Here is a 17,696-nt window from a genome sequence, read left to right as displayed (position 1 = left end):
ACAACAACAACAACACCCTGTACTCTGGTGTTCACAAACTTATTTATACAATAAACAATACACGGATACGCCAGAGATGGACAGAAGTGTCCTAGGCCTCGCCTCCTTGTTTATAGTCTGAAGTCGTTTCCCAATAGTGAACGGGCAAAGTGTTTGTCTGACCTCTGAGAGGAAATTGAGGAGAGAAGCAGGAAAAGGAAGAAGAGGAGGCAGAGAAATAGCGGGGGGCCTGGCTGAGAGACTTCAGAGGGCCTAATAAGAATACTGTCAGCGCGAGAATTATACAGGGGCCAGGCAAGACTTTTAATCTACTTCACTTTTCTAAAAATCAATTTTCAGCTAAATGAAAAATGTGAAGAGACCAACTTTCGGTGAATTCAAAGCAATTATTTGAGTTGGATTTCATTGAATTACGGATGCCTTGGAAACATGCATTTTTTTTTTTAAACTGCAACAAAAATTTCTGAAGGAACTACTAAAATATTCCCGTCTTCAAACCCATCCCCTTCCACTTCAGAGGACTTTTTTTTTTCTCCTCATTGAATTCCATTTCTCTGTAGCAAAAACCAGAGGCAGTAAATCTGATTAAATGAAATCCCGCAAATGACAGTCTGAAAAGTGTAAACGGGGAAGGAAGTCCAAGATTTAAAATTTAAGTAAATTGTCCCGCCTCGGGCCAAGAGAGCTCCCAAACAGAGAGGCAATCAACAAAAATATTTCAGGGACCTCAGTAGCCATGAAGGTAAATCAGCAACCTGGGTAATTCTTTGCAGATTAGAGACCTCTCCCTGAGTCGCAGGCCGGGCTCCAAGTTGCAAGGTCACGTCTCCCTTGCAGGTGCCGGGTGGCCGGGGCGCTGTGACAGGCATCTGTGCAGCCCAGCCACAGCCACCAGCCTGCAGCAATCCGGCTCCACGCTCCCTCTAGAACATTTAATGATATGATGGATTAAAAAGCGCATCTCCCTTTGGCTGAGCAGTACTTTCCATGGAAAGTGGCCTGGATCCCGAGGTAGCCCGGGGAGCTTGTGGGAGGTAAGCCCTGCGTAAACGCAAGGGAATCGTGCATTCGGGGTGGAGGAACGGCCTGCCTCATCCGTACAAGATGAGAAAGTAGAAGTGGAAATGCTTAAAAGTAAAATGAAAGGAAATGACAGCTCTTCATCTTTTCATTTACTCACCTTTTTTTTTTTTTTTTTTTTTTTTCTCTGCTAAAGTGTGTTCCTGACAGCAACATCTCTTTTTCTCCTGGGTCTAGTTACTTCATTCTTCTTAAAAATATTCCTCAATTATTGCCACCAGGTAACCTTTTCTGGATTCTAACAGGAGGCCCGAGTGACAGCTCGTGATTAAATACGTGCGCTAGGAGCTGAACAATTGTTTCTTTCAGTTGACTGAACCGCCTCTCTACTCACCATCCTCCAAGGTTAGAAGGACCCAGACTGATGAAACTTCAGCAAGCCTGGGCCCTCTCTGCCGGCCAACAGCGAGTACCGAACCCTTCCATGGAAACCCAGTTCCATTGCAGGTCCCGGAGCAGGGCCGCATGCCCCTGCAAGACTAAGGCTTAGCTTTCTCACTTTCTGCACCACTGACCACTTTCCTTCTCATTTCTTTTCTGATACCTCAGGCAAGTTCCATCTGAGCCGACAACTAAATGGCAAGCTCGTTGAGGGGTTGACCAGTCAGCTCTCACGTAGTGCTAACAAGTAGCATTCAATTAATACCCTAGATTTTTGTTGGGATCTTTTATCTGCGCTCAGGCCTGAGTCAGGGTGCGGATTTAGGAGACCCTGGAGGTGCCAAAGGGCCTGCTCTTGCAAGTGTTGGGAGGCAAGTCCCCTTCGGCCACTTAGGCCAAGCCCTGATGAACTCCGGGCATCGTGGAGTCTTACCTAGGCCCCTGCAATAAGTCTCAACTTAAGTCGGGTGGCCACAGAATTTATCATCCAAACTGGGAGACATGGTGAAAGAGGTATTATTAATAATTATACTAGAAAAAAACACACACACACACAAATTTCAACTCTTCCAGGCAAGCTGGGATGTACAGTCACCCTACTAGCTGGTCTCCCCACTTCCAGACTGGTATCTCTCAAAATGTCTTGCGTCCTGCATATCAGTGAACTATTATTATCACTGAATAGATCATGTGACGCTCCTGCTCAGAGTCCTCCAACGATTCCCAGTATCCATGGGACAAGTTCAGACATTCCTCACGTACCAAAAAAAATGTCTTCTATTTTCAACTCCTCCTGTCTCTCAACTGTTTGCAATTTCTATTGACACATTTAAAGGTCCAGCAGCTGCCCCAGTTGTAGAGGCCCGAACACTACCCACGTGTTTCTAATCTCCAGGCCCCGAGGACTCTGTGAGTCACGTGGCCTTGACACTATGCCCTTGTGTTCCACTCTCAGTAGATAAGGACAATATCTTACTGATCTTTGTGCCCCCGGTGTCTGGCCAGTGCTGACACCTAGCAAGGGCCTAATAAACATTGATCTGACGGGACGCAGACGTGGAACACTTAGGGATTCCACATCCTGTCCTTTGCTGAGACAAAAGCTACAGTAAGTCGGCCCTGCCCTCAACCAGAAGCTTTCTGCATTTATAGGAACTTGACAGGTACCACAACATGGAAACCCACTCACAGTGTCTTGTGAAACACCTCTGACAAAGACTGATTAAAAGCAGGCAGTCCCCGAGTTGGCTCTGATTCGGGCCTTTGGAGGAAAAGATTCCAAATTGAGCCAGAGGAGAGTGCTCCTGGGTTCGCATCCTAAGGCTTCAGGAAGCAGCTGGTTGTAATAGAAACTTCTCGCTACACTCGTTTGGTTCCTCTCTGTCTCTTATTTTTCATGCTAGTTTTTCCTTGTTCTCTCCTCCTCCCTCCTTTGCTTTTCCTGTGCTTCCTGCTTTCACTCTCCTCTTGACTATTCTTCTCACCACTGTGTAACTTGTGTCTCATGCGTATTCCTCACATGCCCCCAATGCCTCCACCCTCCTGGAGGTATCGGAGCTCCAGGTTGTGAGGATGCTGAGTCGAGCCTTCCCTTCCTCATCTCCCTCAGTAGAATAAATGCAGCAAGTCTGCTGAGAGGCACTATCCAGCCTGTATCTGAAAAATCCAGCTGCATCCTGCTCCTGGTAAGAAGGCCTGAAAAGCTTATGAGGTCTGCCCTTAAACCCCCAACGGCTGCAGACGCCCAGAAGCATCTTTGGTTTCTTCTCCCTTCTATTGTTTAATTCTGCAATGCCAGCTGCTAAGATATCTTGACTGTGGAATTGACTTCTAAACCATTTTTAAAGTCCTTTCTAGTAACGTAATTGCCAAACTGCAATGTTAATTTTAAGCAAAAACACTGTGTAAAGGAAAGTTCCTGAAATAAATCAAGCCTATATAAGATATGTTGAATTATCCTATATTAAAATCATGCTGATGCTTTCCGTTTTCATTCTCAAATCTGAGTCTACTGGTGAGGAAAACCAAGAGTAAGAAAAATACCAAGATAATGCATTGACTAAAATGGAACTTAAAAAAATATATATGGTTTTAAAATTAAGTCAAACAAAAGAAATGTGCAATCTCTCTAGCAAAGCTAATTTGTTGGCTTTATTTGTTGTGGAAGAAAAGGGATCTATGTCTGAAGGGTATAATTTATTTCCATTATGTTTACATAAGCTGAATAGTATAATTTAAAATTTAGGGTTTTTTGTATGTCTAATAAAATAATACCTGTTTAGGAACACAGTACTAATAAATGCTTGATTAAATATAAGTAAAATCAAATGCCTGCCCTCCACAAGCTTCATAATCTGAGAGTAGAAGGAACAAATAATAAAAATACATGAGTATTGATACTAAGCAGAATATAGTAAGGGACCTAAGAGAAGTAACAACGTCCTTGTGAAGACAGGAAGGGATGGGGTCCTGTTACGATGTAGAGAAATCAGTACAGAAATCCCCTCTTATGGGGACTGGGAAATGTGGGTCCGATAACATCCTTCTTCTATTTCAGGCATTCACCGGCAATTCATAAAAAAAGAACATCTCTGCATTCGAGGAAACACCTGACTGATGGTAATTAATATCTTAGTCAAAGGTTGGAGAGAAAAAGGCTTGTAGATAAATTTCATGAACCTTGAGGATTATGAATGCAGGCTCTAAGCGTCAGTCTGCCAAGCGGGTGTACTGAGTCTGTCCCTAATGAGTTATGTGACCTTGGCCAGCTTATTGAATCTTATTTGACTCAGTTCCTCATCTTTCATACGGAGAAATTATTTTATCTCTTTCTTGAGTTTACTTTGTGTATTAAATGGGAAAATGCACATAAAACACTGAGCAAAACTCCCAGCACATACTGAAGTCCCACTACATAGAAGGTAGGATCATTGTTGTCAACGTCGAATATAAGCATTTTACCACAGTAAAAGCTAACAGAGGTCATCAAATAAGAGAAAAACCCATATGGATGACTTAAAAGCGAGTGAATATCCTGCCGAAATTAATAACATAAAAAAGCACGGATCAGAGGTGGGGCGGTGGTGGACCAAAGAGCCAGGGAGTCGTTCGGTTTGGCTTGGATGGGACTGGAAAGCTGGAGAGGAGTCAACATCTGAAAGCCCTTGAATGCCAGTGTCAAAGCACGTCTCTTTATTCTGATGCGTTGACATCTGGGGCCTTACTGACCCTGGGGGAGACTACGGCTCCCAAGACTAACCGATTCCTAGAGATGGTACATGACTTGCCTGGGACAGTGCTTCTCGTGGACAAACTAACCAGCTGGGAGCTCACATCCACCCTCCCCCTACCTCAGCTATCTGGCTCTTAAACTCTGGGCCAATATTCCCCCAAAACCTGCCAAGGTTATTCATACTGTTGAATCCTGAGCCTGCTTACCCTGTGTTTCCTGTTCCTTCTCTCAGACACCATAACAAATACTCTTGCCCATGTTTCTCTCCTACTCCCCAAGTCTCCTGGCCAATCCTGGTGCTGCCTTGTGGTCCCAGGTGACATGTGTGATGGGTAATTTTACCTATCGACCTAGCTGGGCCACAAGGCCCAAATATGTGGCCAAACATTATTCTGGGTAGAGCCCTGACTAATAAACATGGCATGGCCCCTCCTTTGGGGAACTGTAAGTGACTCGGTGTTAGTCATCTCTTGATGTATGGGTCTCAACATATCTGGATAATAATAATGAAACCTATATTTCAAAACAACCAGTCAAGGGCATCTGGGACTCAGTTGGTTAAGTGGCTGCCTTCAGCTCAGGTCATGATCCCAGGGTCCTGGGATGGAGCCCCATGTTGGGCTCCCTGCTCAGTAGGGAGTCTGCTTCTCCCTCTGCCCCTCCTCCTCTCATGCTCACTCGCTCTCTCTCTCTCTCTCCCTCCCTCCCTGTAAAATAACTAAATAAAATCTTTAAAAATAAAATAAATTAAAAAAAATAAAATAATTAGGCAGAAAAATAGAGCTACTTTCATTAGGAAAGAAGCTGGTGAACGTCGTAAGCAGGGGAGGAGCATGTTGGGAGCCATTCTTTCAAGTTTCATTTAATTTTATTGTGTACAGTCTGTCAACACTGAGATGGACTTTGTTTGTTCTTGTTTCCCCTTCCTGCCTTTGACCCTTGCTCCCTGATTCTGTCTGCTAACTTCCTACTCATCTCTCAAAGCCCATTTCAAAATGCCCCCTTCTCTCCGAAGGCCTCTTCAATCTCCTCAAAGCTAGCATCTCCTTCCTCTGCGTTCTCCTCGTGCTTTATTTATACCTCTCTGATTGTACTCACCACAATGTGTCATGGTTAATTGTAGATATTTCCGTCTCCCCTGCTAAACTGCAATCCTTCTGCAAATAAGGATGTGGCTTTACTCGTCTTGGTAACCTCAGCACCTAGCACAGTGCTGGTCATAGTCAATCAAAACTAAATTGAGCTATTTGTTGATTTAGAGGCAGAACATAAGCACATAGATGAGTGCAACAGCCCTGTGAAGAGTTAGGTAGCCAGCCCCCGACCCAGGAAGCTAGCACTGAGAATGGAGAAGGATTATCAGACACATGAGACACTGTCCAGGTGCTTGAGCTGTGCAGTCTGAGACAGCAGCCACTTCACCCACTTGGCTGTGAGGCATTTGAAAGGCTCATCTGAACGAGATGTTCCATAAACACAAAATGCTTACTGAATTTCAAAGATGTAGTATGAAAAAAAAATTGTACAATTCTCGTTAAAACTCATACTGATTACATGTTGAGATGATAATAGGTTGAATATACTTGATTAAACAAAGTATGTTAATAAAATTACTTTCACATGTTTCTTTTAGCCATTTGGAGACAAGTTATTAGAAAATTAAAATTGCCTATGTGACTTGCATTATATTTCTATTGGGCATCTCTGATCTGGAGGACTTAGCAATTAACCCATGATGCGGACAGAATAAGGAAGTCTGGATTTTGAGCCCAAATTATTGCGGAAAAGGTGGTGCTTCGTGAGATGGAAGGTAACTGAATGGAGAAGCTGGCTTAACCATGTCAAATTCGTAGGGCAATAGAACCTCCCAACCAGGCACCAGTGACTGCACAGAGCTCACGGGAGGTCTTGGAGGTGAGAAGGGGGCCTTGATCAGATATAGAGAAAGCCCAGACTGGTTCATGCCTGGAAAAGCTCTCTGCCCTTGATTTCACAAAACATATATTTTTTAAAAATACTTTGCTTTTTAAAATTAAAAAGCATAATGATTGAGTAGGTTCTTATTTGAAAGGCTATATTTTCACATTTATAAATGCTATTTATGGGACCATTCACATTTTAATAGGCTGCTGTGTAGAGTAGGTGACCAGCAATACTGTGGGAGGACAGAAAACTCTGGAGATGTGTGAGGGACATCTCCGAGCACAATCTAACTAGTCTCATGGATTCCATAAAAGCAGTATAAAAGCTCTGCCATCCTGGAACAAAAGGAAACCAAGCAACAGGGCACAGTAGCAACTTGCTGGGCTGTAAGATCTACTACACCTGGTCATTTGGCATCATGGATCATCCTCTCGAGACACAGAACACAGAAGCCAGGGTCTGTGTTCTACACATTCATAGAGGAAGAGGCGGTGGGTCACCAGCAAGCCTTATCTCTTTGCCTTTTCCCTCTTCTTCTTTTTTTTTTTTTTTCCTTTACTTTTAAAAGTATTTGAAGGATGATTTGAGGGTGGCAGTCATAAAATGAGTGAATTTCATGTGTAATTTACTCATGATAGCCACCTGTCCTTAAATAAATATTTTCTGGATTGAAATAAAATAAATCAAATTACTAAAGGAAAAGTGCAAGACCTGCCCCACTGTGCTAATTCTTTTTTTTTTTTAATTTTTTTTTAATTTATTCATGATAGTCACAGAGAGAGAGAGAGAGACAGAGAGAGGCAGAGAGAGAAGCAGGCTCCATGCACCGGGAGCCCGACGTGGGATTCGATCCTGGGTCTCCAGGATCGTGCCCTGGGCCAAAGGCAGGCGCCAAACCACTGCGCCACCCAGGGATCCCCCACTGTGCTAATTCTATTCTATACCTAAGGACCCAGGAGCTAGTGACAACTCCAAGAGACATCTAGAAAGCTACTGAAGTCATGCAGCAAGATGACTACATCCTGAATACAAAAGCAAGTGTCAAGGTCTAAGCCTATGGTGATGGCTAATAAAGATGAGGAAGGGTCAGAGGGGAGCAAGATGAGAAGTAAAGGGAGAAGGCAAAGAAGCATGAAAGTTGAATGTTGTGGAAGGCAAGGAAGGGAAGTTTCAAGAAAGAGGCAATAATAGGCTAAAATTCTACTATCAAAGAAAAATCATGGTAAGTAGAAAATACAAAGTAAGATGTAAGAAGTAAGTAGTCTAATACCAAATAAATAAGTCTAAATACACTACTAAATAAAATAAATGTAACTGGACTAAACATTCGTTAAAGAAATAGACAGTCTCAGGTCAAAATACTTGCAAAGCATCCATATGCCACATAACTACATTTAAAGGCTAAAGCTTAAGAAAAAATAAAAGTAAAAAAAAATAAAAATAAAGGCTAAAGCTTAAATTTTAAGATATTAAAAGGCTGGAAGTAAAAGGAATATATATACACCATATGTAATATATGTCATTAAATACTATATACTAAATACTAATCTAAACAAATAAATAGGGGATCCCTGGGTGGCTCAATGGTTTGGCGCCTGCTTTTGGCCCAGGGCGCGATCCTGGAGTCCCAGGATCAAGTCCTGCGTCGGGCTCCCGGCATGGAGCCTGCTTCTCCTTCCTCCTGTGTCTCTGCCCTGCCCCCCATGTCTATCATGAATAAATAAATAAATAAATAAATAAATAAATAAATAAATAAATCTTTAAAAAAATAAATAAATAAACAAATAAATACTGTGAGACAAAGGAGATTTTTAAAGCCAAAAGAAATATGATAAAGAGGATCATTTTCTTAATCATAAAGAATCACTTCACCAGTAAGATGGAGTAATTCTAAATCTGAGAGCTTATAACCAGGTAGTCTCAACACTTACAAAGCAGAATGTGACATAATCACAAGAAAAAACGGACAGATCTACGATTACAGAGAATGAATAATCCCTAGACCTCAGGAACTGAGCAAGGAGATAAACAAGAATGCTAAGCATGTGAAAACAGGAAGGACATAATTAACGTTTCTCATTTATTGGGCATTTATAGAACTCTACTCCCAACATTTAGAGACTCATTTTCTCTACAAAAACCTAACATATTATATTAGCCCACAAAGAAGTCTCCACAGATACCAAAGAACCAAAAATCTTAGAGAGCACGGCACTTTTTTTAAAAGTAACGTTCAGTGAACAAAAAGGAACTTCTTAGAATTTAAAAAAGGCACCAGAGGAAAAAACTCAGCAGGATGTGCAGGAGATAAACCCGAAGAAGCGTCCAGCAAGTAGAACAAGAAAGACAAAGAAATAGAAAATAGGAGAGAAACGATAAGACTATGAGAGCATGAGGGTGGTAGCTCCATCAATCTCCAAAAAAGGGGATTCCAAATAGAGAAAACACACGTTTGGAAACAAAACAAAACAAAACAAAACCAGAGACCAAATCAAGCTGAAAGCCTGTGACTCGGCAGACGGCCGTGCTAAGGCCCTGGGGCCGCCGGGCTGCCTGCCCGCACAGGCCGAGCTGCGAACCTCGAGCTCGTGGGCTCTGGAAGCCCAGTCCCTGGACCACATCCCTGCTGGGCATCCTGGGGCCACCCTGGGCCACTCTGGGCCCCTACTGGGTGCCCCATGTCCCCAGGAAACCCTCGTGACCTGCCCTCTCCGACTTCTCCGAAGAGCCTCTTCAAACTGCCGAGGAACCAAACTCAGACTCTGACCCAAAGGGTCCATTCAGCTTCTTGGTCCTGCAGATCCTGTTCTTTCGTCACAGTGCCGGGGTCAAGCTGAATTTCTGAAGTCTGGGGTACATAAATGATAGAGCTTCCCAGAAAACCAGGACTCGGTTAACAGAAGTCAGCAGGCTGGTCGCTCCGGGATGAAGCGAGACATGTGATGGGGCAGGAAACGAGGGTTCAGGGTGGCCAGCAGGGCTCTAGGGCCTTAGGGCATAGCCACGTGGACGTGGTGTCTTCTGGGTTATTGTTATTGAACTTGCACATGGAGATTTGTTTTTTACTTTTTTTTTTTTTTATTTGAGAGAGAGAGCGTGAGCGGTGGGGAGGGGCAGGGAGAGAGGGACAAGCAGACTCCCAGCTGAGCGGGGAGCCCGACGTGGGGCTCCAACCCAGGACCCTGGGATCATGACCTGAGCCATAGGCAGACGCCCAACTGAGCCCCCCAGGCGCCCCCCCCCCCCCCACACACACACATATGGATTTGATAGGTTCTCATGGCTTAGGAGCTATCCAAACCTTTAAAAAAAAAAAAAAAAAGCCTGACTGGGTTGAGTTTATCCCAGTGTATATCCTTGGACACCAGAAAATCCAGCGCGGCGAGCATGCGAGTATGATGAGCAACTCCCTGGTTTTGCTAGGGAGAGGCCACATCCTTCCAGGGCACGCCTATGGGGCAGTGGAGGGAGACCAGCGCCACGTCGAGCTCCGAGGCCAGTGAGCAGGTACAGCAGGTCGGATCGTCGCTCCCCACCTGAGCACCCCTCCTTCTCCAGCACTCACGCCTGGGCAGCGGAATTCAAGGAGAACTGACCTGTCTGGGGGCTCAGTGGGCTCCTAGAAACATCCCACGGCTCTGTTGCCCCTGAAGGCAACCGACCCCAGGAAGGGGCCTCTCCTCTAGTCTGGGGGGCCCAGCACCAGGGGACAACGTGACCGAGAGGTCAACCTTGCTCCTCCCTTTTGCAACCAGTGCCCCAGATGAGGCTCCATCCCTTTGGGACTTGCGGCCCAGCAAGCCCCCCAGGAGGCGTTTCAGTGCACCCCCCGCGCTCGCAGGAGGCCTGGGCCTTCCCCTCTCCCCAAGGGGCTGGGACAGAAGTGCGACATTTGGTCCGCGCCCATCTGAAAAGAGGATGATGTCCAGGTTGTGTGAGGCCACCACCAAGGTCAGGAGCCTGGCACCGGGGTCCAGGGACGCGCCCGGCCAGGGAGGGCGAGGGCACCACTGCCCCCCGGCCCGGCCTCGCCAGGTGCGGGGCTGCGCTGAGGCTGGACAGACGCCGGGCGAGCCTTGGACAGCTCGCCAGCAGGAGAGGAAAGGGGACAGGTGTAAGGGAGAAACGGCTGAGAGGGAGGACGCAGGAGTACAGAAATCCCCTATACGATTTTAAATAAAAACTGCTAAAATGAAAGGAAGGAAAGGCAAGCAAGCGAGCAAGCGAGCTTCGCCACTGTAATCTGAGTTGGTTAGACTAAAGCGACAGTCAACCAGGCTTCAGGAGACCTGGAGGTAGGAGAAGGGACGGGAGAATCCTAACCAGAGAGAATGACGCGCGGGGGGGAAAAATCAAGGACACAGGGCACAAGTGGGCCTCGGGAACCATAAGAAAGAAAGAAAACGGTGGAAATGGAATTGAAAGGAGAGAATTTGAGCACGGCGAAGACAGGTCCAGTTTTTTGAGGTCCTTGATGAGGACAGCTGGGGGGCCCAGATCCAGACGGGAGTGAGGGGGGCTGAGAAGAGCCAGCAGGCAGTCTGCACCCCCGGTTCCCCGTCAGTGAAATGCAGACCTCGCCACCCACTAATAATCGCACCAGTTACACATAGTTACGCTTAGTTGTATATTTACACGATAAAAGTAAGAGACCTTTTGCCTTCGTACTAGCCCGCATCTCTATAAAGTCTAACTGGCCTTAGGATTATTATTTTTTTATCAGTATTTTGAGAAAATAAGTACCACGAGCTACAATAGTCTCAAAAGAACACTGAGCGAAAATATCTTCTAAATATCATACCATAACTTTGCAAAAATCGTTTTAAAAAGAAGCTTTGGTAAGATATTTCATATGGCATAGTATGTACACTCATGTCCCTGAATTTTCACAAATTAAATGTTAAAGTACATGTGATTGAACGGGCAAATTGGAGGAAATAAATAATTTAGAAATGGGCCCAGTACAAACTAATTTTGACCACAAGATTTACTGGATTTTTTTTTAAATTAATTGTGCTAAGTTAGTTACTGACCTGAGCTACTCAAATATTTGATTTCAGGTTCATCCAAGCTTACAATTACATTTATAAAATTATTAAATGTATTTTTGCGAGGCATTTTGCATTTGGTTTCACTAGATTCGTTCGTACTGCACATCTAGCAATTTAATAGCTCGATGTAATCTATGCTAAATTAATAAAAGAAAACTTGATTCCACATTTACCCTGGTAAAGAGAGGATCTAAGCCATTCGGAGCAGTGGTTGGACGAAATCTTCTCCTTCTCCATGATTCAAGTCTATTTTCCCTTGTGATTTTTCCACTGGGGGGAGGAGGTGGAGGAGGAATAGGCATCATGTAATTGTTAATGTTTGGAAGTTGAGAGCGATTCACTCCCTGTGCATTGTCCATGGAGTTCTTGAACTTCATCGCTGCCTTCTTGCCCTGTAATCACATTTCAGGACACAACCACCAGTAAAACAGAAGCAGTGACCAAAGTGACCCGAAATTAAAGACAAGACGGTATGATTTACGTTGCACGTAAATACAACTGACATTGATAGGCAGACTCAAAACACTTCATTTTTTAATTGAAAAATGCATTTTGTAACATCCATAGAAAGTTACATTTCCATGACTCTCTAACTTCATTTAAGTATATTTTTAAGCCAAATATACAGTGATTGCATTTTTATAGTACTTTGGGATTTTTCCTCAATAATCTATCATATCTATGGAGCCTGGTACAATTAAACAATTTAAAATCGAGGAGTTGGCAAGTATCGTACTTTGAGGTTGGATTGGATAGTCCATTTAACAATGGGGTGTTAATACTTTTTTGCATATTGATTTCACCTATCCAGGGGTTATAATATTCCCTGATAATATAATATCAAGGAACCAAATGTAGACTCTGACCCAAAGACACTATTTAGCTTATTTTCTCCTAGAAATCCAACTTGTGGGAATAAATTCTACCAAAATAACTGCACAATACATTGATGTAAATGTGTAAAAGAATACACACACACACACACACACACACACACACCAAATTTAGTTGAACCATCAAGTCCATCAATAAGAAAACACTTAACTAAAATTTTCTTTGTAATAGATTCTCACCAGGCTCCAACAAGAATTGTATGAATCTATTCATCCTGACATAAAAAGGTCTATGTAATGTGATCCCACATTTCTTTTAAATGCATTTGTATGTGGATTTTGATAAAAATCAGGGAGGATAGGAAGACAGTAAATTGAGGGTTACACTTGAGGACTTGGATTATTGGGAGATATCATTTTGTATCTCATATATCTTTGTATTATTTGAAAAAAAATGTATCTTTGTATTAATCCGAAAGTAAAGATCACCAAAGGTGTAATCAATAATTTTATCACATTTTTCAAATATATTTGAGTCTTTGAATTTTCATAAATTGGTCATTTTTGTGCATCTGAGGTAGTTTTCAAACTTGAAGGCATCTTTGATCACTATTACCCATTTTATACCAGTTTTTTTTCAGCCAATTTAGTCTTTGAGATACTTATATATAGTGAAATTTAGTGTTAAGAAAGGGGAGTCAGTGCTCGCTTCGACAGCACATATACTAAAAAAAGAAAGGGGAGTCATTCTCCAAACATTTCTCACTACTAAATAAGTAAAAGCAGGATAAATAAAGGCATGCATAGTCCATATTTTGATGGAAAACAACACTTTTGTGAACAGAAAGGGATTTAAATAGATATTCACCAGTGAATTTAGAATTGTTAAAATAGGTGATATTGAAGGTGCTATTTATGTTCTCATTTTTCTTTTCTTACATTGTCTATGTTTTTCTGTGATGATGTGCATTGATATTATAATAACAAATATAAATCAAGTGGAAATAATAAGGACAATAAATTCAATGAATCCAGAACTTTGGGGACTTGGTATCTTTTAAAATGATTATTTCTAAGTAGTAACTGGTCCATTGTATGCTTTATTTGGAAATGGTTTAATAAATTTTTTTTTAAATTAGCATGCCATTCCTTACCTTGCTTCTTTAGCCCACAGTGTCTTGGACATCTTTCCATGCTGGTAAAAATAAGTTTACCTTATTTTTTTGTTTAACATACTTTAATAAACTATAATGTTTTTAAACAACATCCTATTGAATTTTAGGTGTGTTCAATCAGTCACTATTACAAATATTATAATACAGAGTATTCTTGAATCTATTCCTTTTCACATATTTCTAAAAATAAATTCCTATATGTAAAAATGCTTGAGCATGGTCATATAAAACATTGATAGATATTCCCACGTTGCCTTCACAAATAGTTTTATCAATTTCTATGCCATCAATAATGTGTGAGAAACTCTCCTTGTAAGGATAATCATTTTCAATCAAGTCATGATTTTTACTCAGTTGCATCTTAACCACCCTGTTTTTGACCCAGTTGCTTTTGCCTAAATCGAAGACCCTCACTCCTGATACTTAGAAGCTTGCTTATGTCTGTTGTCCCTTCAAACAATTCCCAGGTGTATAACTTTTACTCTTTTAAGAAAGCAGCAAGAACTTAGTGGGTACTCACTGCATACTCAGCAATCATGAAGACTACTAGTCTTTAGCAATTTCTTGTCTGATTTGATATTAAATCATCTTCATCATCGATGCCATGGAAAACAATTACACATCTTCTGGCAGTTTAGTTTGCCTACGTACATATAAGCTTCAAAAGTTAGAGACTTTTGTCTGCCTTGATCATTGATAAATCACTAATGCCTAGAGCAGTATCTTGTCCATACTAAGTGCCCAATAAATATTTACTGAATGAAAAGTGTAACGTTAACTAGTTTAAATTAACATGGAATTGATCTTGTCAGCCTGAGTAAACTACTCTGAAGTGCCTATCCCTCAATCACTCATATCCCAAAACTTGAAAACAGGAAAATAAAAGACCCTATGCAGATGTAACTAATAAATCCATCCAATGGCCCAGAGCAGAATGGGAAAATCAGCTGAAGGAAAAAAAAAAAAAAATCCCTCCCTAGCCTGCAGAACTTGAATATTACTTGATTGGTAGCATTTACATATCTAATAGGAAAAAGCATCTATCAAAGCAGAGGAGCTTAGAAAAAATCTATAATCACCTTGGCAAATGTGCAAAGTACCCATCCAAGTACTATCTAGGGGAGAGAAAATCCCACTCATTGGACTTCAAATATTTCCAGTCCTAATGGCAAAGTTATCCCTGGAAGATACATAGGGTTTTAGCCAAAGATCTTTGAGCTTTCTGGTACCTTTGGCAAGCCCATTCCCAAGATGAGATAGGTACATCAAGCCATTTTAACCTGATTCCATTCCCCTATATGCCCTCATTCTGATTCCATGCTCACTAGGCAACCTTCTCATTGTGATCTGGCTTCTCATGTAGGTCGGTCTCCAGAGGGATAGTGTACTCTTCTACAGCTTTGATTAGTTGATATCTGGTGAATTAATGGCCCCCTGATTATGAGTTGGCTGATGATTTTGGTTTGCCATCTGGATCAAAACAAGCCTGTACCGTGTCATTTTCATTAACTTGAGACAATCTCTCAGGACCTGACTGTTCCTGTACACTGGGTGAAACGGGAAATCTCTAGGCTTTCAGTGTGGACACCAGATCCTAGCGTGTCTGCCTAATTGACTTATGGCCCCACAAGCTTCTTCCTGACCCTAAGCACATGTCCCTAAACAAAGCGCTACCACTCTTGGCTTAATTTTTCCTGCTTTCTAGGAAGCTACTACTAAATTAAGGTTTGTGAAAAGTGCTTCATAAGCTGAAAAGCATATTAAGTGGATAAAATATTACTTTTAAGGTTATATTTATACTCTTATTATGAAACAATCATTTATTTGCCTGGATTAATTTCTTAGTATCAAGATTATCCATCAGCTCTAGATAAAAAAAAAAATACCTTAATTTCAAAAACAAAGAAAAAAATATCAATTTCATATGTCTTATGTTTCCTAATAAGAAATGGAACTAAATTCACCCATGTGAATACAGTGACAATTATACTCATGACGCGGGTTCTTTCTTACGCTGGTAAACATTTCTTCTTCATGTTTGAAATACAAACAATACCCTCCCTTATTATTTAATGTCCTAATTATTCCTGCCTGTTTAAGCAACTCCTATTTTATGTTTACCATGACCCCCTCTATTAAAATAAGTTAAAATTACCAGGGACACAACCTTGAAAAGGAAGCAACGTCAAGCTTCTATGTGTGATTGATTCACCATTTTTTAAAGACGGACGTTCTTTTTTCTTCTATATCCAACCTTCTCCAGAGTCAAACTTGAAGCAATTTCATACACTGATGGTAAAGTAAGTCAGCATGCAAATGCAAGCCTATTCTTGGAAAGTTTCATTTTCTAGGTTTCATGCATTTAAAATTTAGAATCAGTCAACACTGGGTCTATTCTGATAGAAGTCGTGTCTGGCTATAAAGAGTTTCTCTTTGTATGACCATTCAAATTAATGAAAGATAATCTATATTATTACAAATCTATTCCTTACTCATTCTGCTTAATTGCACAGAAATTATAGGCCTTCCAGTTTAAGGAAGATATAATTAAACAGAAGTACATAGTAAATGCTTAGTAAGTGCACAGTACAAATTTCACTGAGTAGATTAATTGAATCTTGCGTCTGAAAACCTGTGATAATCTAATATTCTAATAAAGAATAACAAGATATTTCTTGAAAAAGTAACATTTACCCCAATGGGAAATGGAGCTTCATTTTCCAGCAATGAGGTTTTCGATCTGGTCCCCGGAGTTATCTTTGGAACAGTTCCTAGGGCAGGATTACTGGGAAGAGGCTTTAATCGAATTGGAAGCTGCATATTTCCTGGGGCAGTGTATGGTCGAGGGGCTGTCTAGACAATTAAGGAAAAAAATTCCATTTAAATTAGTATCTTGACATGTTTCCAGAACCAATTAATAACCCAACAAATTGCCTAGAGTAATTAATGGTGCCTTTTTACTGAACAGATTAAACTTTAATTATGTCCTTCCATTATACATAGCCTTATGACCCAAAGTATTTGTTAAAACATATGGCGTGGAAGTCCTCTACATAACTAAATGCCACAATTATAGAGTATTCCAGACAAAGGAGATGTTCTCTGTTAGGTCCCTGCATTTTACCCATTTTGTAAACTTGCTGACAATACCTAATATATTCAGTGCGTAAAATGGCTTTGCTCAATTAAATGGTACCTTGAATAATGTTTCTATTTTAGAGATCTAAAGGGATATGATTGGAATGGACTCATTTCCGTTTAAATGTTTTCAACACAAACTACTGCAAGTCCTTTACATCTCCAGAATGGTGCTGAAATAAAAGCAGACAATATGATTCAAAAAGAGGAAAGGCGGATGCTTAACTATAATGCATCATCATTTATTCAACTTCTCCCTTAAAACACCAGGAAAGTAAAAATTTAAAAACAGTCAATGGCAACTGGAAAACACTGTGTGAAAATGGAGATTTTTCCATTTGCTCCTCTTCTCTGCCTTCTCTGCCCTGCTCTGCCCTCCGGGGGTCATTGCTTTATGGAATCCAGAGATTCCAGTTGAACTTAGCCAATGAAAGGCCCTGGCAAGAGATCAGAAGATAAGAGGCAAGAGGCTGGGGTCTTCATTCTCCTGGACCCTTCCCACCCAGGTTGGGATGGGCCAGCTGGGTCCCTCCCCCGAGTCCGCCGCTCCACTCAGGCAGTCCTCTCCTCGCTTGTAAGCACTGCCTGCTGGTGCTGGTACCCAGTCCTTCCCTCTCCCTCTCCTCCCTCTGGGGCCTATGCACTGTTTCCCAGGGTGCTGACCCCAACATGCTTAACATCCCCAGTTGGTTTTCCTTAACCCTGCTGGCATCTTTGTAAATAGTTTCTTTATTAAACTCTTCCTAATTACCCTATTTGTGTGAGCCATCTGTTTCCTGCTGAGACCCTGACTGATGCATTTTCTAATCAAGAATGTACTGCAGAGAATACCAAAAGTACCAGTATGGAGCATTAGGAATGCCGTTGGTGGCACGGATAGGAC

The 17,696-nt window shown here is 41.8% G+C and overlaps 1 protein-coding gene across 1 annotated transcript in view; it reads right to left on the bottom strand.

Moving 5' to 3' along the window:
• ERICH3 (glutamate rich 3) overlaps window positions 1–17,696 on the bottom strand; it is a 98,838-nt gene that overhangs the window by 43,988 nt on the left and 37,154 nt on the right. Inside the window, exons 6-7 of the mRNA XM_072751316.1 lie at window positions 16,370–16,528; window positions 11,841–12,059 (exon numbers count right to left, since the gene is read on the bottom strand). Coding sequence (XP_072607417.1) covers window positions 11,841–12,059; window positions 16,370–16,528 — 378 coding nt within the window. The remainder of the gene's footprint in view (window positions 1–11,840; window positions 12,060–16,369; window positions 16,529–17,696) is intronic.

The sequence above is a fragment of the Vulpes vulpes genome, chromosome 3 (assembly GCF_048418805.1).
Source record: "Vulpes vulpes isolate BD-2025 chromosome 3, VulVul3, whole genome shotgun sequence".
NCBI classification, from domain to species: Eukaryota; Metazoa; Chordata; class Mammalia; order Carnivora; family Canidae; genus Vulpes; species Vulpes vulpes.
Note: the sequence above shows the minus strand (reverse complement) of the source record. Positions and strands in the feature narration are given on the sequence as shown.